The sequence below is a fragment of the Oncorhynchus masou genome, chromosome 13, assembly GCF_036934945.1.
Source record: "Oncorhynchus masou masou isolate Uvic2021 chromosome 13, UVic_Omas_1.1, whole genome shotgun sequence".
Classification (NCBI taxonomy): Eukaryota; Metazoa; Chordata; class Actinopteri; order Salmoniformes; family Salmonidae; genus Oncorhynchus; species Oncorhynchus masou.
In genome coordinates, this window is record NC_088224.1 from 23992060 (window position 1) to 24019939 (window position 27880).

A 27880-nucleotide genomic window follows, 5' to 3' on the forward strand; every position below is an offset into this window, starting at 1 on the left:
GTTGAATGCCGTCGTTCGTCATCTATCTGTTGAAACCAAAACTTCTTGAAATGGGGTTTTGTTGGCCTTTCCGCTTCTACATGCTCTGATTGTCCACCAGAGGTCACAATGTCCTTCTTAGTTTTCTGGTCTCCAATGAGCTCAGAACTTGTTCTTAGCTCCTGTGGATAGTCAGTTTGAACCACTTTTACACGGACAGCTGCAGCCTGCTCATTTTCGGATGTGGTCTGCTGAGTTTATTTTCTTCACTTTGTGTTGTTTCAACCATTTCTCACATGTAGCTAACGCTCCGCGTTTCCTCATCTAGTGTTGAGGTTGAGAGTTTGTTTCTAACCATTTCAACGTGTGGACTACAGTTTCACATCTTCTGGTATGGTATGTTAATTCTTAGTCAGTCCTTTTAAGCACTCTGGAAGAAAAGGGCGGTTCCATCACGCTGACAAGCTCTCTGACCTCATTCAGGGCGTGGCTACTTAAAGGGCAACATATCATCAAAACTAAGATCTCGTTAGAAAACTAAAATCACATTCCTGTCTTAACAAAAATATTATCTTCATCCTTGATATTTCCTACACAATGTAAAGGATGTAAACTTGACATACACAGTGTGAAATCTCTTCAAGTTACAATATTTTAGTTATATAATTGTCACAAAATAGACATTAATGTTCCATAGACCATCTCTTGTTTAGAAATAGTGTCCCAGTGTTCACTTTTGGACGTTAGAGTTTTTGGGACGCAAAATGTCTCTGTAACAAAAACATTCCAATCACCAAAAAGAGTTCCCTGCTGAATACAATTTACGATGGGCGTGAGGTGTCATAAACCCCTACATCAATCCCTACTCCCCTCTGCGGGTTAAAACGGTCTAGTGGACATTGATCCATTGTAACCTGATCTTTGGATCCTCACAGGAGAGTCGTGACACTTTTATTTAGCTGAAACTGTTCTTTGGCTGAAACTGTTCTACTGAAGCTGTATTTTAGCTGAAACTGTTCTTAACAGAAGTTAAAGCATCTGCTGTGTCTCCACTCATCGTTTCATCTCCCTCAGGTATGTGTGGGGCAGAGTCACGTGAGACCGAGGGAGTGTGTCCTCTCCCTGTCAGTCTATCAGATGAGGAGAATGACCAGACTCTCCTGGTTCAGATCTCAAGTGAGCCACAGAAATATCTCTATCTGTCCATAGGGGTGTGGTTCTTTATCTGAGTGCCATGTTATAACGTTGCTCTTTCTCTCCACCCTTCTCTCTCTCTCGCTCTCGCCTGCCCCCCCCCCCCTCCCCCCCGTGTTTTTGGGAGAAGACCAGGAACCCCTACAAGTACCTTCCCCGTTCCTCCAGGATCAGCCATCCCTTACTTCCATCCCTCTCCCACTTTCTACACCTCACCCTATCCCCCTCTCTTCCTCAATCCCTCCCTCCCTCTCTCCCTCAAACCCCTTTTCTACCTCTCTTTCCACAGTTGTCCTATCTACCTCACCCTCCCTCTCTTCCTCCATACCATCCCACACCCCCTCGTTGTCCACAGAGAAGACGACGCACCCCTCCACTGTCTCTGTCCCTGTTCCTGTACCTCTCTCAGCTCTGAGGAGCTCAACACATTTGAAGGACTGGGAGACTTCTCTGAGTCCAGAGTGGTGGGAGAGGAAGAGCCCAGAATGCAGAGAGACGCAGACGCTTCTAGAAATACCAGACAGACACACTCTTCTGGAATACTCGGACAGAGACAGACAGATTGAATACTCACCGAGAGACCGACAGACTGCATACACTGAGAGAAACCGACAGACTCATCTAGAATACTCTGAGAGAGAGAGACAGGCAGACTACTCAGAGAGAGACAGATGGGCAGACTACTCAGAAAGAGACAGACGGGCGGACTACTCCGAGGGAGGCAGACGGGCGGACTACTCCGAGGGAGGCAGACGGGCGGACTACTCCGAGGGAGGCAGAAGGGCGGACTACTCCGAGGGAGGCAGAAGGGCGGACTACTCCGAGGGAGGGGGGCGGACTACTCCGAGGGAGGCAGAAGGGCGGACTACTCCGAGGAGGGAGGCGGAGAGGGAGGCAGAAGGCAGAAGGGCGGACTACTCCGAGGGAGGCAGAAGGGGGCGGACTACTCCGAGGGAGGCAGAAGGGCGGACTACTCCGAGGGAGGCAGAAGGGCGGACTACTCCGAGGGAGGCAGAAGGGCGGACTACTCCGAGGGAGGCAGAAGGGCGGACTACTCCGAGGGAGGCAGACGGGCGGACTACTCCGAGGGAGGCAGACGGGCGGACTACTCCGAGGGAGGCAGACGGGCGGACTACTCCGAGGGAGGCAGACGGGCGGACTACTCCGAGGGAGGCAGACGGGCGGACTACTCCGAGGGAGGCAGAAGGGCGGACTACTCCGAGGGAGGCAGACAGGCGGGCTACTCCGAGGGAGGCAGACAGGCGGGCTACTCCGAGGGAGGCAGACAGGCGGGCTACTCCGAGGGAGGCAGACAGGCGGGCTACTCCGAGGGAGGCAGACAGGCGGGCTACTCCGAGGGAGAACTGGACGAAGACCAAGAACACACACATCATCACAGTGAACACACACACTTCGAGCAGGCCCCAGCAAGCTGGCTCAGTGTTCCGCAGGTATATCTGCTGCCGGACACACCCGCAGGTGAGAGAAGGCTTCTTGTGACAATGGATGTGTTGATTGACTGTGTTTTTCTGAGGAATACTTGAGGTTTATAGGCTGAATGATGTGTCACTCTAATAATACTTGGTGTTGTGTCACTCACAGCAAAGAGGGTTGTCGGCCCCAGCCACCTGTCCAAATACCTGAAAGTGAAGGGCCTTCACAACACAGAACCGATCATAGGTCAGTGTGTGTGTGTGTGTGTGTGTGCGTGCGTGCGTGCGTGCGTGCGTGCGTGCGTGCATGCGTGCACCAGATCTAAGATGTTTGGTAGAGTGATCTCTCAGATTGTGTGTTAGGGTTTAACAGGGAACCAGGTTACAGAGATTTCCCACCCCAAACCCACTACAGTTTCCCTGGATAAATAACTGTGAGAAACGGGTATATTAAAATAAATGATTTCTATGAACAGGATGACTTAAAATGGAACTGTTATATGCAATGTCAAAATCCTTCTCTGCTCTGCTATCTGCATGATCAATCAATGCTCAGTGTGTGTGAGAGTATGTGCTGCTGTAAAGGCCTATTGTATTGTTTATGCTGAAACTGTACACGCAGTTTCAAACTTGAAATGCAGTTAGTAGGCCTACGGTAACAAAATAGTCTACAACTTTTGAGCTTCCAGTAGGGTAACTACTTTTATTCATTCAGAAAATGTCAGATGTGTAGCAGAGCTTCACTTAAACGAATGCCACCAAGGCAGAATGCTAAATCTGCAAGGGGAGAATAAAGTGTAGCCTACAGGCGGTTCGACAAGTAGATTGATCTGACATGGAGGCCTACACCCCGAACACATGCGAGACAAGTGCAGAGAGAGTAGTGGGGGCTTCAGTAAGTACAGTCTTAGCTCAAGCCAACGCAAGATGCAGTCTTACCTCAAGCCAATGCAAGCACTGGATGAAATTCTAGCAGAAATGGTTGCGAGCGACACATTCTCTTACATACCATTGCAACAGTGCCAGCTCCAGGCATAAGCGACATAAGCAGTCGCTTGGGGCCCCAGGCCGCTAGGGGCCCCATCAATCAATCAAATGTATTTAACCATTTTACATCAGCCAATGTCAACGTGCTATACAGAAACCCAGCCTAAAACCTCAAACAGCAAGCAATGCAGGTGGAGAAGCACGGTGGCTAGGAGAAACTCCCTAGAAAGGCAGAAACCTAGAGAGGAACCAGGCTCTGAAGGGTGGCCAGTCCTCTTCTGGAGATAAGAGTACATTGCCATTAAGGCCAGATTGTTCTTTAAGATGTTGAAGAACCCTCCCTCTCAAATAACATTATGTTGAGAGTTAGAATAGTAAAATACACAAGGTGCAACTTCGAAATTTGGTTGTGCATCTGTTTATTTTTTCAGCCAGTAACTAGGTTTCCATCCAATTGGCGACAGATTTTTTTTTGCTTAAGTTTTCATGTACCGACTAAAAATCAAAAGTTCAACGTGTTTCCATTGCATTTTCAACTTTACCAATAGTTTTGTCACAAACTGTTTGTATTTGTATTTATTAAGGATCCCAATTAGCTGTTGCCACGCAGCAGCTACTCTTCCTGGGGTCCAAACATATTAAGGCACTTACATTACATAAAAGATAAAACAGTACATCATATAACGTTATTACACCACTACATATCCACAATACACAATGTTTAATACCACCATAGACCAATATTACAATGTACACTACCGTTCAAAAGTTTGGCGTCACTTAGAAATGTCCTTGTTTTTGAAAGAAAAGCACAAAAAAATGCCTAGTAAATAACATCAAATTGATCAGAAACACAGTGTAGACATTGTTAATGTTGTAAATGACTATTGTAGCTGGAAACGGGTGATTTGTTAATGGAATATCTACATAGGCTTCAGAGTCCCATTATCAGCAACCATCACTCCTGAGTTCCAATGGCACGATGTGTTAGCTAATCCAAGTTTATCATTTTAAAAGGCTATTTGGTCATTAGAAAACCCTTTTGCAAGTATGTTAGCACAGCTGAAAACTGTTGTGCTGAATTAAGAAGCAATAAAACTGGCCTTTAGAGTAGTTGAGTATCCGGAGCATCATCATTTGTGGGTTCGATTGCAGGCTCTAAATTGCCAGAAACAAAGAACTTTCTTCTGAAACTCGTCAGTCTATTCTTGTTCTGAGAAATGAAGGCTATTCCATGCGAGAAATTGCAAAGACACGGAATGACACTTCTCGTTTTGGTGGGAAATACAGGGTTACCCTGGAGATAAATGATTTATTCTAGAGATGGAATGTTTGTAAAATACTTGGAAAATATTGTGTGTGTGTTCCAGGTCTGGGCAGTGTGGTGGAGTGTAGAGGTATATCCCAGGCTACGTTTTTCATGTGTGTAAGCTGTGCTGAGACTCTCTCCAGTACACACATCTGTGAACACATCATCAGCGCGCAACACCAGCAGTGCTACATGGTGAGTGACATCACTAGCAACTACGAAAGTGTGTGTGTGTGTGTGTGTGTGTGTGTGTGTGTGTGTGTGTAATATGTGAATGTGTTCTTAACAGTTTTCCCAGTATAGTCCTATGCGCTGTGATTGGTTGAGAGAGCAGCAGCAGCCTCCGAGTCCACAGCTCCTCAGGAAGGTTGCTTCAGCACTGTCACAACTGGAGGTGGATCTAGATGCACAGGTAAACATGGAAACCTTCGGGTTCAGGGGTCAGTGGCTGGTCAACACAGGGTCATTGAATGGTTTAGGGTGTAGATGTGGTCAAGGTTAAGGCTTATTTATACGCTACACAGAACGCAACATAAGAACTACAATTAGCTACGCAAAATGGAGATCATTTTGCGTATCTTGCATACATAAGGTATACATTAGGCTTTAGAGGTTAGGGTTCAGAGTTCTGGACAGGGAAAATGTTATTTTTAAGCCTACTGTTGGTTTTTGTGGTAGTCAAGCCTCTATCCATTTGTGTAAGAAAAGACCGATCTACAGGATTTTCTAACCACACTTGTCTGTCGATCTGTGATGCCACAGCAGACTGGAATGGGACTCATAGATCATAATGTACCTGTCTCTGTTGTGTTGCCTAGGTGATGCTGCTGGATCAGATGTGGTATAACCTTGTGCAGTCAGCTCCATTCTACGAAGGTGTGTGTGTGCCTATGTCTGCGTTGGTGGGTTTGTGCCGTGTATTTGATTGTATTGTATTTGATGATCTGCTGACTGATTTTATTTGTGTGTGTGTGTGTGTGTGTGTGTGTGTGTGTGTGTGTGTGTGTGTGTGTGTGTAGCCATGTACATGCTGCAGGAACAGAATCAGAATGCCCTGTGTCTACACACAGCAAGCAGACATCAGCTTTTTCCCCCAGTTGGTCCTGACCCAGCAATGGAGCAGGGCTTTGACCAGAACCACAGAGTGATGTATAAACTGACCATGGATCAGATTGAGCCCCATCACCCCCTGCATACAGCAGATACAGTGGCTGGTAAACTGACTGGAGATCAGCTGGAGTCAGGCCAGTGCATACAGACCGCAGACAGACGGCCAGATAATCAGAACCCGGATCAGCCCCAGTGGAGCCAGAGCTCAGAGAGAACAGAGATGGTCCCTGAGCCAATAAGAGCCAAGACACCACATAATTCTGAGCCAATCAGAGACCAGACACCACAGAACATTGAGCCAATCAGAGCCAAGACGCCAAAGAATTCTGACCCAATAAAATTCCAGACACCACAGAACACTGAGCTAAAAAGAGCCTGGATGCCACAGAACTCCTCAGAACCACATCTGGACCAAGACAACACAGGTGAGAGGAGGAGGGATGAGATTGTTTACAATTGTTCAATATGATACTCTTACTTGGATTGGTGGCTACTGTATTGGTCAGAGTTTACAGTGATTTAAAGTATGTAATTACTGTATTGGTTAGAGCAATGGAGGTCAGTGAGGTTTCAACCTCTCTTCCTCTTCCTTCAGTCATTGTCAAACAGGAGCCTGTGGACCCCAAGGTGGAACCTCAGCCCCATCCTCATACCCAGCCTGAGGTGGATCCCTTAAAGGGTAGGAAGCACGAGTTTCTACTGACCAATGTAACAACACAGTGTGGTCAAAGACATGGTAACTTAGTTGTAATTACAAGCTGATACTTACATAGTTCTGTTTTTGGGTTATTACGTATTTATTAACCGCTGTAGTCCTCTCCTCTGTCAGATTCCCTGTATAGACACAGAGTCCAGTTCTCCCCAGATGTACAGAACCTGGCTGGTGAGACTGAGATCGAGAGACACACACAGAATTGACTGCAATGGTGATAGAAGTAGATGATTGTATGTGTGTGTTCTCTCAGGTGTGTGTGAGGTGGAGTACCAGGGGACCGTCCTAGGACACAGCCAAGAGGTGACACGAATAGGAGGGGCCACAGAGAACTCCCTTCACCCCACCAAGAACCTGAGAGAATGCGTCAACAACAGCCTGCCTTTGGTCGGTCAGTGTCCCAGGAGTGTGTTCAGATAACAGTGTTTAGTACCTTTGTGAGTCTGTATTCACTGTGCGTGTGTATGTGAGCGAGCGTGTGGTGTGTGCCACAGTACTGTAAGGGCTTTGTCATTCTCTCGTGTGTGTGTGTGTGTGTGTGTGTGTGTGTGTGTGTGTGTGTGTGTGTGTGTGTGTAGGTCTCAGTGCAATGATAGAGTGTTGCAGTGAGGGCCAGGTGTCCTTCTACCTGTGTGTGTCGTGTGGCAGCAAAATTGAAAAAACTCTACTCATCAGCCACGTCCTCAAATACAGACACCGACAGCTGTACCTGGTGAGGCACACACACGTACACACCTCTTACTCAACCATACACACACTAGATACTCACATAAATGGTGATTGTAGAACAATGACACTAAAAAGAAATATAATTAAAATAATCTATGTCATGGAAAGTTTGACATATGCCTTAAGACAAAAACATTTTTTGAAAGAAAAGTTCATATATTGTACTGTTCCTACCTTATGGCATGAGTTGTTTTATTTTTTGCTTTTGTTTCTGCAATTCTGTTTTGCTGCTCTGTTTTTATATTGGAAAAGTGAAATAAAATCTAAGTTAAAAAAACATATAAAAATGAATATTTAAGGTACACTCACGACACATCGGCTAATCTCCGCTAGTCTCTCCCCACCACGCCCAGACAATGAGGTACCCGTGGTATTTCCTTGGTGTGGTACCAGCCCGAGGGTTGGCAGAACAGTCCAGACTGATGCAGATTGCTAAAGAGGTGGAGGAGCAGAACCATGATGAGCCTGGCACGCTACAGGAGGTGATTCTGGCCCCTGCTGACTTTGACGAGATCAAACGGATGCTGTTTGATAAAGGTGAGTGATTGTTGATAGACTTCTGGGTGATCTGGGACTAGTGTGATTATCTGCATGTTGCTTCGGAACCTGTAGATTTAAATCACTCACTCACTTCTCTTCCTTTTTTTTAAGGGGGTAGATCAGCTTTAATATTGTGGCTTCCATCAATGTAATTGTCTGCATAATTTCCAATCCCCAATATATATTTTTTTGCATGTATAACACTTCAGCCAAAAGTTTGGACACACCTACTCATTCCAGGGTTTTATTTTATTTTTGCTATTTTCTACATTGTAGTATAATAGTGAAGACATCAACATTATGAAGTAACACATATGGAATCATGTAGTAACCACATAAGTGTTAAACAAATCAAAATGTATTTTATATTTGAGATTCTTCAAAGTAGCCAGCCTTTGCCTTGATGACAGCTTTGCAAACTCTTGGCATTCTCTCAACCAGCTTCATGAGGTAGTCACCTGGAATGCCTTTCAATTAATACGTGTGCTTTATAAAAAGTACATTTGTGGAATTTGTTCCCTTCCTAATGCATTTGAGACAATTAGTGGTGTTGTGACATGGTAGGGATGGTATACAGAAGATGGCCCTATTTGGTAAAAGACCAAGTCCATATTATGGCAAGAACAGCTCAAATAAGCAAAAAGTTTCAAGTGCAGTCGCAAAAACCATCAAGCGCTATGATGAAACTGGTTCTCATGAGGACCGCCACAGGAAAGGAAGACCCAGAGTTACCTCTGCTGCAGAGGATAAGTTCATAAGAGTGTCACGAGAATTTTCAATCCCAATGATGATAAATAAACAATTATTTAAGCTTTTACCAATCCCCGAGGTTTGTAAGACCCTGGGTTTAATAATAATTAGGCAAAGTTCCGTAAGGCTTATTCAGAGAACGTTCTAAAGTCAAAAGTGCAAAGACATGTCATTTTATAACCCCACACACAAACACACACACACACACACACGGACACACAAACAGTAGGCGGGCTGCATCTTTCCCCACAGTCCACATTCCTCGTTTATCACTACCAAGCTGGCTGTTCCCTCCCTAGATTAGAGGGACCTTGGAAGGAGCCTCTTTCCTGTTGTCCTTTGTTCTCTCAACTCTTACACCACTACACAGCAACACAATGGTCTAGTCACACATTATGGAATTATGACTACTAACACATTTCATACAATTATATGATTTCAGGATGGAATCCTTTAGTCATTACTTTAAACATATATAAATTCCCTTATCATAGAGTTACCAGCCTCAGAAATTGCAGCCCAACTAAATGCTTCACAGAGTTCAAGTAATAGACACATCTCAACATCAGCTGTTCAGAGGAGACTGCGTGAATCAGGCCTTCATGGTCGAATTGCTGTAAAGAAACCCCAACTAAAGGACAGCAATAAGAAGAAGAGACTTGCGTTGGCCAAGAAACACGACCAATGGACATTAGACCGGTGGAAAGTCCAAATTTGAGATTTTTGGTTTCAACCGCTGTGTCTTTGTGAGACACAGAGTAGGTGAACGGATGATCTCCACATGTGTGGTTCCCACCATGGAGGAGGAGGTGTGATGACGTGGGGGTACCTTGCTGGTGACACTGTCGGTCTGTGTCTAAGGCACTGCATCGCAGTGTATATTTATATATATATATACAGTGCCTTGCAAAAGTATTCGGCCCCCTTGAACTTTGCGACCTTTTGCCACATTTCAGGCTTCAAACATAAAGATATAAAACTGTATTTTTTTGTGAAGAATCAACAACAAGTGGGACACAATCATGAAGTGGAACGACATTTATTGGATATTTCAAACTTTTTTAACAAATCAAAAACTGAAAAATTGGGCGTGCAAAATTATTCAGCCCCCTTAAGTTAATACTTTGTAGCGCCACCTTTTGCTGCGATTACAGCTGTAAGTCGCTTGGGGTATGTCTCTATCAGTTTTGCACATCGAGAGACTGAAATTTTTCCCATTCCTCCTTGCAAAACAGCTCGAACTCAGTGAGGTTGGATGGAGACCATTTGTGAACAGCAGTTTTCAGTTCTTTCCACAGATTCTCGATTGGATTCAGGTCTGGACTTTGACTTGGCCATTCTAATACCTGGATATGTTTATTTTTTAACCATTCCATTGTAGATTTTGCTTTATGTTTTGGATCATTGTCTTGTTGGAAGACAAATCTCCGTCCCAGTCTCAGGTCATTTGCAGACTCCATCAGGTTTTCTTCCAGAATGGTCCTGTATTTGGCTGCATCCATCTTCCCATCAATTTTATCCATCTTCCCTGTCCCTGCTGAAGAAAAGCAGGCCCAAACCATGATGCTGCCACCACCATGTTTGACAGTGGGTATGGTGTGTTCAGGGTGATGAGCTGTGTTGCTTTTACGCCAAACATAACGTTTTGCATTGTTGCCAAAAAGTTCAATTTTGGTTTCATCTGACCAGAGCACCTTCTTCCACATGTTTGGTGTGTCTCCCAGGTGGCTTGTGGCAAACTTTAAACGACACTTTTTATGGATATCTTTAAGAAATGGCTTTCTTCTTGCCACTCTTCCATAAAGGCCAGATTTGTGCAATATACGACTGATTGTTGTCCTATGGACAGAGTCTCCCACCTCAGCTGTAGATCTCTGCAGTTCATCCAGAGTGATCATGGGCCTCTTGGCTGCATCTCTGATCAGTCTTCTCCTTGTATGAGCTGAAAGTTTAGAGGGACGGCCAGGTCTTGGTAGATTTGCAGTGGTCTGATACTCCTTCCATTTCAATATTATCGCTTGCACAGTGATCCTTGGGATGTTTAAAGCTTGGGAAATCTTTTTGTATCCAAATCCGGCTTTAAACTTCTTCACAACAGTATCTCGGACCTGCCTGGTGTGTTCCTTGTTATTCATGATGCTCTCTGCGCTTTTAACGGACCTCTGAGACTATCACAGTGCAGGTGCATTTATATGGAGACTTGATTACACACAGGTGGATTGTATTTATCATCATTAGTCATTTAGGTCAACATTGGATCATTCAGAGATCCTCACTGAACTTCTGGAGAGAGTTTGCTGCACTGAAAGTAAAGGGGCTGAATAATTTTGCACGCCCAATTTTTCAGTTTTTGATTTGTTAAAAAAGTTTGAAATATCCAATAAATGTCGTTCCACTTCATGATTGTGTCCCACTTGTTGTTGATTCTTCACAAAAAAATACAGTTTTATATCTTTATGTTTGAAGCCTGAAATGTGGCAAAAGGTCGCAAAGTTCAAGGGGGCCGAATACTTTCGCAAGGCACTGTATTTTACCAAACACCTCATTTGAGTAAACTAATGGACAACAACACTTAGGCTTCTACTTCCAACTTATACATTATATATACATTTTACGGATACAGTATTTTTTACATTAGTTATCTTGTTCTTTTTAGTCCCATCCTTCAGCTCCACTCAACCCCTCCCATCTATCTCTGAATACCATCCGATTTTCTATTTACGATATATTTTTCAACTGTGCTGTGATATTTCACAAAAGTTCTGAACCTTTCTATTCTCATAGTTTCTACAGATTGTAAATAAAATAAACATGTTACCTAAGAGTATTATTGATAGATTGACTATGACTGTTCAAATCACCCAGCAGTGCTATCTGCAGAGTTCGCTCCAGGTAAATGGTGCAATTCCTCATCCATTCCTGAAACTGTGACCAAAAACAAGCTATTTTTGGACATTATCAAAACAAATGAACTAATGATTCTGTCTCTTCGGAGCAAAATCTGCCGAACAGGGAAGGTTGTATCCCTCCATATATAGGGCATTCGGAAAGGTATTCATACCCCTTGACTTTTTCCACATTTTGTTACGTTACAGCCTTATTCTTACATGGATTACATGGAAATGTTCCTCATCAATCTATTCACAATACAGCATAAGGTCCCGATGTTGACAGTGCATGTCAGAGCAAAAACTAAGCCATGAGGTCGAAGGAATTGTCCGTAGAGCTCAGAGACAGCATTGTGTCAAGGCACATATCTGGGTATACAAAACATTTCTGCAGCAATGAAGGTCCCCAAGAACACAGTGGCCTCCATCATTCTTAAATGGAAGAAGTTTGGAACCACCAAGACTCTTCCTTGAGCTGGCCGCCAGGCCAAACTGAGCAATGGGGGGGGGGGGGACTTGGTCAGGCAGGTGACCAAGAACCCGATGGCCACTCTGACAAAGTTCCAGAGTTCCTCTGTAAAAATAGGAGACCCTTCCTGAAGGAAAATCATCTCTGCAGCACTCCACCAATCAGGCCTTTATGGTAGGGTGGCCTGAATGCCAAGCGTCATGTCTAGAGGAAACCTGGCACCATCCTACGGTGAAGCATGGTGGTGGCAGCATCATGCTGTGGGGATGTTTTTCAGGGACTGGGAGACTAGTTGGGATCGAGGCAAAGATACTGAGAGAGCAAAGTACAAAGAGATCCTTGATGAAAACCTACTCCAGAGCGCTCAGGTCCTCAGACTGGGGAGAAGGTCCACCTTCTAACAGAACAACTACCCCAAGCACACAGCCAAGACAACGCAGGTGTGGCTTCAGGACAGGTCTCTGAATGTCCTTGAGTGGCCTAGCCAGAGCCTGGACTTGAACATGATTGAACATCAGGCCAAAGGTGCTTCAACAAAGTACTGAGTAAAAAGACTGAAAACTAAAAATGGATTGTTAGTTAATATCACCACTGCTTTGCCCATGGAATAAGTATATTTCACAAGCCCACCTCCCCAACCACACAATCCTTTTTCCACACAACTTCATTTAAAATTGTTAAATAACTTTCCTGTAAACAATATATATTATATTCCTTCTCTTTCAGCCAGGTAAATACTGATACTCTTCTTATTGTCTGCTAAGCCATTACAATTATAACTGGCTATACTTATTTGACCATTTTTACCACAAGTTTCATCTCTATCATAATAATATATGTTTGTAAACCTCTCTCCCTCCCTCCCTCTCCAGCTGTATCCCGTTTGCAGGAGATCTGTAGAGAGCAGAACCAGACTGAACTCCTCACCATGGTCACCAGCAAACCTGAACCAATAGTGGTCAAGCAGGAGATTGTGGAGTGCCAGGTGGTCTCCCATCAGGCCTTGGGGCAATTCCTACCGCCACAGAGATGTAGGAGAAACACGGGTGAATTGAATACTATCTTACTGTTAAGCAACAGAAAATGATGATAATACTGTAATTATAACTGGGTGGTTCGAGCCCTGAATGTTGATTGGTTGACAGCCTTGGTATATCATATCATAGCAAATATTTGTACTGTTGTAATTATGTTGGTAACCAGTTTATAAAGCAATATGGCACTTCGGGGGTTTGTGGTATATGGCCAATATTCCACAGCTAAGGGCTGAATCCAGGCACTCTGTGTGGCGTTGTGCATAAGAACAGCCCTTAGCCGTGGTATATTGGCCATATCCCACACTTTGGGCCTTATTAAGTATATCTCTCACTCTATTCAATTAAATATAGATCTCTCTCTTTCTCCCTCCCTCCTTCTCTGTCTCTCAGGAAAACGTTGTTCTAACGTTGAGGGGTCAGAGGTGAGGGGTCAGCAGCAGGTGAAGAAGAGAAAGGTGTCTAGCCCCCCTGAGGGTCACACTGCCCCTGTCATCTGTCTATCATCTCCTGAAGTCACCAAGTCTTCTGAAACACACGCTGTCAACCAGACACACACCATCACACCCTCACCCACACAATCCAACACTAAGCCGAAACTCACATACACACACTCTGACTCTCAAACTAAACTTAAACCTTCACGCACACACCCCAAACCCAGTTCAACAGCCCCAGAATATACTAGACCCAAACTCATTCCTCATTCTGCCACCAAGCCCTCCGGTATCCCTGCCGACAGCCTGACTGTTGCCAAAGAGTCCTCTAGCAAGAAACCCACTCACACACTGTGCAAACCCACACACAAACTATCCAATAGCCAGAAGCTCACTGACAAACATTCGGACAAGAATGAGTCTCAGAAACACACTGAAAAGGCTAAACCTACTCGCACACACAGTGAACGCACACACAGAAACCGCACACACACTCGCAAACACAGTGACCTCACACACACTGACAAAGCCAAAGACGGACACAGTGACAGGACCAAACGCAGACACAGTGACCGCAAACGCACTAACAGACATTCTGACCACTCACGCTCTCACACCCGCTCTAAGAGACATAATCGTAGCTCCAGCCGTTCCTCCAAAGCCTCCCCCAGAGCTAGTCCCTCTGAGCCCCCCCTGCTCTCCCCCTACTCCCCCGCAGCATTCTCCCCCACCAGAGTCACTTCTGCGGCGAGCCTAAGCCAGGTCAAACCCAGCCAACCTTCCTGCCTAGTCAACAAACTACCCAAACAGTCCAGCCAACCAACCAAGAGACCTCCCAACCCAACCTCAGCAGTCAGACCTCTCCAGACCCAGGCCATCCCTCCCAACAACACCTCTTACCCACACCTGCACCCAGAAAGAACCGGACCCATGACCCCCCCACTCGGACCCATGACCCCCCCACTCGGACCCATGACCCCCCCACCCGGACCCATGACCCCCCAACCCCCGGCAATCCCTCCCTGCCTCACTCCTCCACCTCCACCCCATCCAGATCCTGTCTACGCCTCTGGGGTTAAGAAGAAGACTTCCATCGTAGACTGTGATCAATTTGTGGAATACTTTGTCTCTTTGTTGCGCTCCCCCCACTTTCCTCCTGCCCTAACCACCCCAGAGAGTGCAGAGAGCGCTGAGGCTCATACCAGGGCAACAGGCCCTAACCCTGGAGGGGAGAAGATGAGGGGTGACTCAAAAGGTCATGCCATCGCCATAGTGGCGGCATTACCCAACCCGCTAAAAAGGAAGCTATCTCTACAGGAACCCGAGGACAGAGACCCCTGGAACTACGAGAGCCGACAGTTCACTCCCAACTCCAAACCTAACCCCAACTTCAAACCTAACCCAAACTTCCAGAACCCTGACTCCAAACCTAACCCAAACTTCCAGAACCCTGACTCCAAACCTAACCACAACTTCCAGAACCCTGACTCCAAACCTAACCACAACTTCCAGAACCCTGACTCCAAACCTAACCACAACTTCCAGAACCCTGACTCCAAACCTAACCACAACTTCCAGAACCCTAACTCCAAACCTAACCACAACTTCCAGAACCCTAACTCTAACCCCAACTTCCAGAACCCTAACTCTCACCCCAACTTCCAGAGTTATACCCCCACTACCAATGCCACACTAGCCCAGGGGGGTTACACTGGAGGGGTTACAGTTTCTTCTAGCCCTAACCCCACTGACCCACAGCCCCCAGAGATTCTACCTGGTTACACCTACCCTGGTTACACCTACGCTGGTTACACCTACCCTGGTTACACCTACCCTGGTTCAGGTTACGCTGCAGTTGTCAGTGTTAGTCAGTTCACTTCCAACTCCCCCATTAACCCTATCCCCAGTCCCAGTAACACACAGTCACAGGCAAGGTGGTCTGGGGGCAACTGGGGAACAGGCTACCCAGAGGCAGGCTACCCAGGGGCAGGCTATGTTACAACAGGTCTAGCTGGTACTTCCTACCCTGGAGCTGTCTCTTCTGGAAGTGGACCTGGCTACCCTGGAGTTCTGCTCTACCCAGAGATGGGCTACTCAGACATGGACTGCCGTGGACAGGCTTACCCTAGGTCTAGGACTGGACTCGGCTCTACTGGGACTGTTATGCCCCCAGGAAGCCTCTACTCTACCACACCATCTCCAGCCAACCCCAGCTATTTGGCCTTGACCCAGCCATCACTTGACCCAGCCAGCTACTCCGCCTGGACTGCTACTGACACCGGGGTTGCCATTGAAACCAGCACAGCAGGTACTACTATTGGTGGTTGGTACCCATGGGCCAACTTCTTCCTCAGACCCCTGCCTATTATGTTCTCCCTCAGCTAGCACGGAAGTGGGCACGCTACTGCAGCAATGTCATCAAGACCAAAAACAACCTGCCTGCTAAAGCTACGACTAATGCTACGGCTAATACTACTGCTAATGCTACCTCTCCTCTTACCTCTACCTCATCTCCCTCGGCTAGCACTGTCACTGCAGCTACCACTTTTCTCCCTTCTGCTTCTCTTAGCGCGATGGCTAACAGCTAGCACCTCTGCTACAGATGTAGCTAAAGCTGCCCCACCTACTACTGATGCCAATGTTACGGTTACTATTGCTATGCTAAGCGATGCTATGGTGATGCCTGCCCCTCCCCCTTCCAGCATCGAGGAAGGGTCCTGCCCTCTGTGGCCATATTAAGACAGAGACTCTCCCAGTGTTGTAGTGCTGGGTGATGAGTGCTCCGTCTCTATTGCTTTACAATATCTTTGCTGTAACACTGTAATGCACTTGTCTTTTTCTACTAACACTGACTTTGCTGATAACTACTTTGTTGAGGGAAAATGTACTTGCTACAATTGCGATATGTTGTCTCACCTAGTTAAGATTAATTCACCAATGTAAGCCACTCTGGATAAGAGCATATTCTAAATTACTAAAATGTGATGGTGTATTTGCCGTACTGTATAACTAAACTCAGCGAAAAAAGAAACATCCTCTCACTGGCAACTGCGTTTATTTTCAGCAAACTTAAAATGTGTAAATATTTGTATGAACATAAGATTCAACAACTGAGACATAAACTGAACAAGTTCCACAGACACGTGACTAACATAAATGGAATAATGTGTCCCTGAACAAAGGGGGTGGGGGTCAAAATCAAAAGTAACAGTCAGTATCTGGTGTGGCCACCAGCTGCATTAAGTACTGCAGTGCATCTCCTCCTCATGGACTGCACCAGATTTGCCAGTTCTTGCTGTGAGAACCCCACTCTTCCAAGAAAGGTACCTGCAAGTTCCCGGACATTTCTGGGGGGGGAATGGCCCTAGCCCTCACCCTCTGATCCGACCCACCACCTCCAAATCTATCCCGCTCTAGAGTACAGGCCTCGGTGAAACACTCATTCCTTCGACGAAAAGTGTGAATCCGACCGATCAGTTGATCAGTTGTCCGTCCTGTCTCCCTGTAGCACCGTCTTAGGCGTCTCACAGTACGGATATTGCAATTTATTTCCCTGGCCACATCTGCAGTCCTCAATCCTCCTTGCAGCATGCCTAAGGCACGTTCATGCAGATGAGCAGGGACCCTGGGCATTTTTCTTTTGGTGTTTTTCAGAGTCAGTAGAAAGGCCTCTGTAGTGTCCTAAGTTTCCATAAATGTGACCTTAATTGCCTACCGTCTGTAAGCTGTTAGTGTCTTAACGGCCTTTCCACAGGTGCATGTTCGTTCATTGTTTATGATTCATTGAACAAGCATGAGAAACAGTGTTTAAACCCTTTACAATGGATTTGGATTATGAATTATCTTTGAAAGACAGGGTCCTGAAAACTACGTTTTTTTTGTTGTTGCTGAGTTTACCTGTAATTTATCTTGTATGTGTGTGTCTGTTTCTACAGAGTATCTGCCACGCCCTCAGTGAGGACCCCGCCGGCTTGGATTTCCTTAACGTGAGTTAGAGCTCTGCTACCCGAGCACGGCAGGCCCCAACATGATACATTGGGTTGAGGCCGGGTACGACCCGTTTTTTCATCAGTGTACGGGCAGGGCTCGAGTATCACTAAATTGATCACTAACATTTTGAAGCTGAGCCATTTGCTCCTGTTCTGCTGCCAGTACAGTGATATCTGACTAAGATCATAACATTGTTTCAAAGTGCTTAAGAAATTAGGGAACTGACCAGAGTGTGTGTGCATGTGTTCCAGGTGAAGCACTGACTGCTGGACAATCGCTGGACATGGAGGAGACGTATACACACACACAGATTGATAAAGTAAAATTTTGTTACCGAATGTCAGTTTTAAAATGAACATTCTTGGTTTTCCTCTTTTGTGTTACTTACCCTCTTGCCAGAGCTTGATCTGTCGCTGGTGGCTCAGCAGAAGTAGTTACATCCCTGTGGGAGGGGCCTGATCTTGTCAGAATAAACTCCCATCCAATCACTTGAAAGCTGTTTAGTTTCAATGACTACTGATTGTGGCATAAGCAAACAAAACTATATTTTTTTATGTTTACTACTATTTTTTTACATTTACTTTTTTAAAGATACAAGACAATATATTTTAATTGCAAACCAAGCGAATGTTATACTCAAGCAATGTTCACCATTTAAATAAGGCATAAAAGATTCAGTTGATGTTGATGTTTTCTTGAATGTGGATTATTATGTTTAATGTGAATATTATTTTTGTATCTTATACATTGGTAGCCCTTTACTCTCGTACCCGTATACAGATTTGGGGCACTAATAAGCTCCTAAATTGGAACGTAGTGGCTTTTCAGTAACATGCTATACATGACGTCAGAGTCCTGGCTGTGTGCCTCACAGCGCTGTATGGGTTTTGACTGACAGCCGTTCTGAACTTGAGCACCGTGCGCAACAAGAAGTTGCCCCCATCCCTTCCGGTAACTGGCCAACTTTTGAAATGTTTTTGTTGTCTGAGTGAGCAAAATGCTATACATTGAGATTACTTGTATTTTGAAATATGAGAATTTGAGTATTATAATAAATACCGCTTTGATGTCATACATGCAAGCCAAACACCTGTGTGTCCAAATGTGCACTTCACATTTCCAAATCATAAAACTCATGTTTACTACAGTATCAACGTTTAGCACCACCATGTTTGATGTAGTTACAAGATGACATGGCATCATACCCTGGGTTGTTCTGAACAGAAATAGCCTATGTTTGTTTATTGTGACGGAAACTAGAAGCTCCACACGCACCGAATGCACTCATGACTCCTTTCTATGCGCTCCGACATGACCATCTGTTTCTCTGAATTGCCTTGTGAAAGCCTAACACTGCAAGATCGTATTTTATGACTCATTTTGGCAATAGAACGAGCTTTCAAATCATGCCCACCCTACCCACATTGCGGTTTATAATGGACTGTTTTTGGATTGTGTAAACAACAGCAGTAATTCTGTGATGGCGGGAATGCAGGGTTGTGTTCCAAATGAAACAACTACAAGTGTTCTTGCTCTCGTTCCTCAACGGCACAGCTAGGAGAGCTCAAAAAATACTTTCAAGTTGAAGACTTTTCTTTGAGTCATAGAAGTGCATTGAAATTATTTCGGAGATGTGTGTGGCCACTTGGAGACACCAGTTTCCTTACTCAAACCCTTGTTTTATGTTGCATATTTTCCAGGAATAGTCTTGTCATGTTACTGAATGTATCCAGAGTGTCAACAAATGCTGTGGAAAATACAGTAAATGTCAAATGCACATATAATCAAGTGTAATGTTTGGAATCAGTCTGGTGTTAGATGCACTGTTGGACTCGCATTATCTCCAAACGTTTCCCTTTCAGTTGCTACCATGGTTATGCATATGCTTTTCATATTTCTTCTGTAAGAAACATTTACATTTAGCCCTATCCATATAAGCCAATAAAACAATTCTATGCCTCGGCCAGAAACTGTGTGTGTGCAGGGGCAGGCGGGCTCGCGCTAAAGACTCCATGGTTGTTATACATTCCAAACTTAGAAAAAAACTGTTTCTGTTCTGGTGTCCTTGACCAAGAAGTGGAGTTTCATATCTTCACTTCAAACCGGCACTTTTTTCCCCTCTCTCTCTTTCTTTATCTCATTACTACTCTGTTCTCCCTCCCTTCCTGTCGCCCCCTGGCTGTTTTTATTCCGGCTGCGCAGTTCCCACCATATGCAAGCCACACACACACACACACATTGCACCTAAAGAGAGACAGACAGGTCTTGTTGGAATGTGCATTTATTCAAATGCACCTTAGAAACGACACATTTACAGCATCATTATCACTCATTACTCTCAAACAGGCATCAGATATAAAACAAACTCAACTGTTGCAAACACACACGTACACACGTCACACACTTTGCCAGAGCTGGTGCAGGTGAGATGTGTGTGCAGAGCATAGCGTAATTATAACACAATCTATTGGGGGGGAACTAAAACAATGAACTACCTGATAGTGGCACCAACATTTAGGTAAATGTTGCATAGGAGACAGTGTTGTGAGTGGGCAGCTGAATGACTAGATGTGTAGTATTGTACTTGATTGGCTTAGACAACAGAGAATACAGGAAGCGTTTGTACACATGACAACAAGGAATATAAACAAAGTTTTAGCACCTGAATCATTTGGCAAACCTTTACTAAAACACACACGTTAGCTGGATAGTACGGAACTTGCATAGATGGTACTGTAGAAGCAATTCTGCAATCACCTGACTGCATCCATCATGGTGTTTTGTTAATACAATAAATAACATTTTTATAGTACTGTAATTGTGCTCCATAAGATATGTTGGTGGGACAGAAGATTTGAAATTGAAACCGTTTGACCCACAGACAATAACTAACTATTAAACACGGGGGATAGAACATAGATCCAGAGATCATCTTCAGAAAGTGGAGAGTTTGTCACTAAATCATTGTCAGGCACTTATTCTCTTACAGATGAAAAAGGCAACGCCAACAAAATACCAAAAAACACCATCTGAACAGTAACTCAATAATAAAATAATAAACACATCAGTGATGCCAGAGCAGGTGAACAAAGGTACATCATCATCAACAATAGAAACACATCAAGCTCCTCTAATGCAATGTTTCCCAACTCCAGTCCTCCAGTAACGTTACCCTCAACAGCACACGTTTTGTTGTAAAACTCACCATAGTAAACTCATCCAGATGATTAGTTGACACGTACTAGATGAGTTTGTCCAAGGCTTCAAAGAAAATGTGTGCTGTTGGGGGTACTTAAGGGCTGGATTTGGGAAACTGCTCTACTGACAAAAACGTGGGCCTTTGTCCTAATGCTCTTACATGGCTCATCTCCTCAATGTATTCCTCCTGCTTTCCTATTCTCCCCTCTCATTCCCTCCCCATGCCAACACCAGACTGCTCTGGTCACTGAAGACGACAGGTCAAAACTAACTAAACCACCATTTGATTCTCAGCCCATTACTCAGAATACATCCTGCCTCTGTCTTTGGTTCTCTATAGACATCTGACCAACTCTAATTCTATACATCTGACCCTTTGCCATCTCACCCCGCCACCCTCCAACAATATAATCCCTCACACACACAAACACACACACACCCTCCTTGTCTTATATTGCCATCATATAAGCCCCCTCATACACACACACACACACACACTCTGCACCCCTCTCTTATAGCTCGTCGTGTGTGGTCTCGTCGGCCTTCAGTTTGAACTCGTCCTCTGTGATCTTTCCGTCACCATTACGGTCCTGGTTAGAAAACATGTTCTCAATGATGCGATATGCGTCGAACCCAGGGGCCAGACGTCCTTTACCCTCGTTCACCTGACGCAGAATGTAGTCTGAGAACTGGACAGAGGGATGGGGGAGGGAAAGGGGTGGGTGTGTGGAGAGAGAGGGAGGAATAATTGTGAATTGGTTAGCCAGTTGCCTCGGTTAATCAACTAGATTGTCTCCTCTCTTCCTGAACTGATCAAAATGAACTGGATTGGTGAAATACAAAACATCATTTCTGTAGGGCTTCTCTTCCACCATATTTGCTTTCACTTGTCTTGTGTTTACAGATCAGTGCAGATGGAGAGGAGGCTATTTAAGACTACTGAGATACAGCCATACGCTGTCCAGTTGTCTTCAATCAGAGCAGATAAAAAATAGGTGAGATGCATGAGGACCCGCAGTGTCATGTGTATGTCTATTAGTGTGTAGCTGAGGGTGGGGTTTAGCTGCAATGCGTACCTCTGAGGCCAACACCTGTAGGTCCTTATCTGCATCCATCTCAGTGAAGAGGTCAGCTGATACGTCCTCGTTCCAGATGAACATGTAGCCATCAGGAAGTCCCGCCTCCATCTCAATCATCTCGATGTCGAAGATCAGGACAGCACTGGCCGGCACTTCACCATCTATAACACACCAATGGACATGAATGGGTTAATAACAGCAAGTGGACAAGTTTGTGTGTGTCTTTGTCTGTGCCCAAGTTTGTGTGTGGGCGTGTGTGTAACTCACCCACTCCCCTCTCTCCATAGCCCAGATGAGGAGGTATGACCAGGTGTCTTCTCTCTCCAACACACATCTCCTTCAGCCCCTCCTCCATCCCTGGAACCACCTGGTTGGCTCCGAGCACAATGTTATATGTCTTCCCATAGTTATACCTGGAGAGAACGATTGTTAGAAGTGTGTGGTGTGTGCGTGCGTGCGCTTGCATGTCCAAGTGTATCTTCCTACTCACGTGGAGTCGATGAAGGATCCATCCATGAGTGAAGCGTTGTAGTGGTATTTAACAAAGTCTCCTTTCTTAGCCAGAGTCTCACACACCACTGGTTTATAGTTGGTAGTGATCACCACTGTGTCTGATGGGTTGTGGAAGTCTATGATATGGATATCAAACACCAAGACAGCGGAACCTGGGATCTTAGTACCTGGTGGGGGAGAGAGGAGGGGGCGATGATGAAATCACCTTTCTATAAATGATGGTACACTGAAAACCTCAACACACACCACACACACACACAAATACACTATTTTATACATACCTGTGCCCTCCTCTCCATATCCGAGGTGAGGTGGGATAATGATGCGTCTTTTCTCTCCGATGCAGACTCCGATCAGACCCTCGTCCATCCCACCAATCACATAGCCCTTACCCACGTAGGTGTCATATGTACGGTTACGGGAGTAGCTGAGAGGACAGTAATCATATGTACAGTTACGGGAGTAGCTGAGAGGACAGTAATCATATGTACGGTTACGGGAGTAGCTGAGAGGACAGTAATCATATGTACAGTTACGGGAGTAGCTGAGAGGACAATAATCATATGTACAGTTACGGGAGTAGCTGAGAGGACAGTAATCATATGTACAGAATGAAACACGTTACAAACACAAAACCTTTGCCTACATTTCTAAATCTAAGTAACTCTAAGTTATAGATTCTAAATTCTACACCCTATTCAGTCTGAACTTAAATTTACTTGTTTTCTTGTAAGATAAAAGTGCCATTTTTATTCTCCTGGTTGGATTCATTCAGTAAATCTTTCGTTTAAGGATACTGCCACGGTGAGGACAAAAGAAGAATTACAAATAAAGGGAAAACAATGCCCAAAGGCAATAAGGGAGCATTTTTTTACATACACATTTATGAAGTCACACATACTCTCTCTTTATCGCTCTCTTCCTCACCTGGAGTCGAAGAAGGTCCCGTCCAGTAGTGATCCGTTATAGTGGTATCTGATGAAGTCCCCAGCAACACTCTTCCTGTGGCAGGGTTGAGGTATGTCCTGGTTGATGATACTGACGCCGTCTTTAGGGTTATGGAGGTCCAAGAGGACTACATCAAACACCAGGGAGGCCTGCTGTGGGATATCACTACCTAGAGAGGGATGGGATGGATGGATGGAAAGAAAGGGGAGGAGAGATAGGAGGGTTAGACTAAGGTTATGTAAGTTCAGTAGGACCACGTCAAACACCAGGGATATCACTACCTGGGAGACGGTTCCACTGATGATGCCATCTCTGGTCCAATAGTACTAGAGAGGCCTGGACTGGGATAACACTCAGAAACAACTCCATTACCCAGCAGCACCTACTAACCATCACCGTTTGATCCGTATCCTAGCGATGGGGGCATGGTGATGATGCGTTTCTCCCCGACACACATGCCCAGAAGCCCCTGATCCATGCCAGCGATCAGCCAGCCAATCCCCACATAGGTGTCATAGGTACGCATACGGGTGTGGCTACAGGGGGAGGGAAATGGGGAGCGAATGAGAAAATACTTATTAGAAGACCACAAACACAGCAGACATTTATTTATTGGAAATCCTACAAATGTAACCCTCCTCTCCTCTATCATCTCCTTCCTTGCAGGGCCTCTCTTCATCCCTCTCCCTGTGCGTGTAGATTTCTTAGTAGTGTGTAGTGTGTGTTAGTAGTGTGTAGTGTCTGTTAGTAGTCTATAGTGTGTGTTAGAAGTGTGTAGTGCGGGTTAGTAGTGTGTAGTTTGTGTTAGTAGTGTGTAGTGTGTGTTAGTAGTTATAGTGTGTTAGTAGTATGGAGTGAGTGTTAGTAGTGTGTGATAATAGTTGTAGTGTGTGTTAGTAGTATGTTGTGTGTGTTAGTAGTATGTCGTGTGTTAGTAGCATGACGTGTGTGTTAGTAGTGTTTTGTCGTCGACAACTTATCTCGTGTCTCACCTGGAGTCGAACAGTGTTCCGTCCAGCAGTGTTCCGTTGTAATGATAACGTACGTAGTCTGACACCTCTACCTTCCTAGAGCAGTTCTCAGGGGTGTAGTACGTCTTCATCTGAACCACATCATCAGGGTTCCACACGTCCAACAACAGAACATCAAAATGGAGGATCGCATCTGAAGGGATTACATCACCTGGAGGAGTAAAGGAGGATGATTTACACTCGTTCTCTCTCATTCTGTCTCTCCACTTTCTCTCTTCTTTCTCTCATTGTTAAACTAGACAGATGAACATGGAATTATCTCTATGAAGAAGGCAATTCATCAGAGATTATAAACCATATATGCAACAGACATTGTTATGAGGGAGGGAAGATGAGAGGAGGTGAGAAGGAGGGGTAGGGAAGTTGAGGATGGCTGTGATTAAATTCATATTGGTGAGTTGGCAGTCTCTCTGCTGGCAGAGACTCGCTCCTCCTTTTTTCCCTCTACAAAGTAGACACCTACATTTATCACTCCATACATGCCACCACATCTTCCTTTCTCTCTCTCCATCTCACTTGCTCTCTCTCTTTACCAGTCCCTACATTCCAAGTAAGGCCACACATTTCTGTTTTAATCTCTCCTCATGCAAAATCAACCAGTCCGCTTGGTGACCTCTTTATTCACACAAACACACCCTAATACACACAAATACCCACACTAATACCCACATACTAATAGCACAAACACACTCCTAATGCTGTGCATGTAACTGTGGGTAATGCCGGCGAAGCCACCGGTCTGGGCTGTGATGTCTGTCTCACTGTGAATGAAGGGCACTCCTACAACACTAAAGCAGAGTTCACCTCTATGTGTCAGTTCAAGAGGGTCAGCAGATTAATCTGTCTACAATAAGGGTTTGTTCATGTCAAACACCATTGAATTTTGCGCACTGCAATTTCACCGGAAGAAGTTTTAAGCATCTCCAATCCAAAATTAAATCTAGAATCGGCTTCCTATTTCGCAACAAAGCATCCTTCACTCATGCTGCCAAACATACCCTCGTAAAACTGACTATCCTACCGATCCTTGACTTCGGCAATGTAATTTACAAAATAGCCTCCAACACTCTACTAAGCAAATTGGATGCAGTCTATCACAGTGCCATCCGTTCTGTCACCAAAGCCCCATATACTACCCACCACTGCGACCTGTATGCTCTCGTTGGCTGGCCCTCGCTTCATATTTGTCGCCAAACCCACTGGCTACAGGTCATCTATAAGTCTTTGCTAGGTAAAGCCCCGCCTTGTCTCAGCTCACTGGTCACCATAGCAGCACCCACCCGTAGCATGCGCTCCAGCAAGTATATTTCACTGGTCATCCCCAAAGCCAATTCCTTGTTTGGCCGCCTTTCCTTCCAGTTCTCTGCTGTCAATGACTGGAACAAATTGCAAAAATCACTGAAGCTGTAGACCCATATCTCCCTCACTAACTTTAAGCACCAGCTGTCAGAGCAGCTCACAGATCACTGCACCTGTAAATAGCCCATCCAACTTCCTCATCCCCATACTGTTATTTATTAATTAATTTTTTGGTCCTTTGCACCCCAGTATCTCTACTTGCACATTCATATTTTGCACATCTATCACTCCAGTGTTTAATTGCTAAATTGTAATTGTTTCGCCACTATGGCCTATTTATTGCCTACCCCCCTTATCTTACCTCATTTGCACACACTGTATTAAGACTTTTTCTCTATTGTGTTATTGACTGTATGTTTGTTTATTCCATGTGTAACTCTGTGTTGTTGTTTGTGTTGCACTGCTTTGCTTTATCTTGGCCAGGTCACAGTTGTAAATGAGAACTTGTTCTCAACTAGCCTACCTGCTTAAATAAAGGTGAAATAAAATAAATAAAATATCAGGCCACCATGCAGCGTACAGCAACATTAACAAGCAGCACTTCCTGGTCTGTGATGTCACTGTGACCCAATTCAACATGGACCACCCACTTCCTGTCAAGCTTGCATTAATGCTTGGTGTTTATGAATACCGCCGAACAGTAAACACCAGCTTCTACACACACACAAACCTAAAAACACACAGATCAAACCACCCACACACACTGCTACCTGTGCAGCTGCACTATTAATCAAACAGACAAGAGACAACAATGTCTATAACCATGTTACAAGCTATATTATCAACTAAGTTATTAGCTATGTTTATTGTTACATGCAAAACACACAGGTTACAGGTAGAACAGGTAAGTGTAAATATAGTTATTGATTGGTTATAGGGGAGGAGTTGAGATGTCTTTGCTCCCAAACCTCAATTATAAGCTAAAACTCCATTATATGATGTATATTAATGTTAAATGAACTATGAACTTATGAACTTACCGTATCCTTCCTTCCCGTAGGCGAGTTGTGGGGGAATCTTGACCAGTCGTCTCTCGTTGACACACATCCCTACCAGAGCTCTGTCCATCCCTTCAATCAGCTGCTTCTTACCCACATACACATTGTAGGTGCTGCTGCGGTCATAGCTGCAACACACACAAGTTATGGGAGCTGCCAACATCTCAAACAAAAAAGACAGAAAGAAAGACAAGAAACAAAGGAAAAATGTCCATACGTTCATGTATTCATTCACTCACTTACTTCACTGATTCACTCAGTCATGTATCTCTCTGTCCAGACAGTAGTACTTGGTTGGCTGCGGTGAGACTGTGGTTACCATGTCGTATCACTAGGCCTAGCCTACTACACTGGCCAACTGTATCTCAGTTCTGCCACGCACATTACTTCTTGGGCCTACTGGTCTCTTTCTGCCCAAGGGTTTACATTAATGAATTCATTCATATTTGTAGTATTTTTTTATTTTACATGATCACTCTGCTGGCCATACGTGACATACACTCACACACCAGATATGCTACCTGTGTGTGCATGCTCTAGAGTAGGCTAGGAAGGTTAACATGTGTACGTCCTTGCAGTTGGTTAACGAACCATATATTATCACCCGGTGTATTTAGTAGCAGAATATGACTGTTTACTCTGGAGTGAAAATATAGTTTCACTATGTATTTAGCTCAGACTTGGAGACTGCATGAAGAGTCTCCCTCTCTCTCAGTGAATGGGGGCTCTCGTTCTCTCTGCCTGCGTGGCTGTTTGGTCCGATCCGCTAATAAAACGCACGCTTAAGTTTATTGACGTGCACGCTACTCTCTGCAACGTGAACTGCGTGCAGGAACTACAGGAGTGGAGAAGAGTGGAAAATAAAAACTTTCTCACCTGGAGTCAAATTTCTTTCCATCCGGGAACATGCCATTATAATGGTAGCGAACATAATCCCCTACTTTCACAGCGCGCACGCACTGCTCCGGCACGAACGTTTTCTCAATCACGATGTCATCTAACGGTACCGGAGGGGCGTCACAGGCGGCAAACGCCACCAGAACCGCCAGATATATCATCCCGTGCACGCACTGTTTCATCTTCACACGCCTCTCCTTTACCGACAAAAAGTAGGGTGGATAACCGTGACTTGTAACGGTTGTTATCGCTCTCTTTCTTTTCCCCCCGATTGTTCCGATTCCTCTGGTCTTTCT

At 44.9% G+C, this 27880-nt stretch overlaps 2 protein-coding genes across 2 annotated transcripts in view; one reads left to right on the forward strand and one right to left on the reverse strand.

Annotated features, from left to right (window-relative positions):
* LOC135553287 (uncharacterized) overlaps window positions 1–18635 on the forward strand; it is a 93419-nt gene extending 74784 nt beyond the window's left edge. The window contains exons 44-60 of the mRNA XM_064985454.1: window positions 1054–1155; window positions 1304–2033; window positions 2075–2652; window positions 2776–2853; window positions 4964–5097; window positions 5192–5314; window positions 5721–5778; window positions 5922–6437; window positions 6608–6691; window positions 6842–6895; window positions 6978–7115; window positions 7303–7436; window positions 7807–7990; window positions 12973–13146; window positions 13528–15879; window positions 17507–17557; window positions 17813–18635. Of these exons, the coding sequence (XP_064841526.1) occupies window positions 1054–1155; window positions 1304–2033; window positions 2075–2652; window positions 2776–2853; window positions 4964–5097; window positions 5192–5314; window positions 5721–5778; window positions 5922–6437; window positions 6608–6691; window positions 6842–6895; window positions 6978–7115; window positions 7303–7436; window positions 7807–7990; window positions 12973–13146; window positions 13528–15879; window positions 17507–17529 (5462 nt within the window). The 3' untranslated portion in view covers window positions 17530–17557; window positions 17813–18635. The remainder of the gene's footprint in view (window positions 1–1053; window positions 1156–1303; window positions 2034–2074; window positions 2653–2775; window positions 2854–4963; window positions 5098–5191; window positions 5315–5720; window positions 5779–5921; window positions 6438–6607; window positions 6692–6841; window positions 6896–6977; window positions 7116–7302; window positions 7437–7806; window positions 7991–12972; window positions 13147–13527; window positions 15880–17506; window positions 17558–17812) is intronic.
* A 1189-nt stretch (window positions 18636–19824) lies between these two features.
* fkbp9 (FKBP prolyl isomerase 9) lies at window positions 19825–27867 on the reverse strand. Its single transcript, XM_064983253.1, has 10 exons — window positions 27564–27867; window positions 26670–26815; window positions 24292–24481; window positions 23690–23835; window positions 23279–23468; window positions 22633–22778; window positions 22329–22518; window positions 22106–22251; window positions 21836–21999; window positions 19825–21448 (listed from the first exon to the last, which is right to left on the reverse strand). The coding sequence occupies exons 1-10, from the start codon at window positions 27764–27766 to the stop codon at window positions 21272–21274; spliced, it is 1698 nt and encodes a 565-aa protein (XP_064839325.1). The 5' UTR covers window positions 27767–27867; the 3' UTR covers window positions 19825–21271.
* Window positions 27868–27880: the final 13 nt, after the last annotated feature.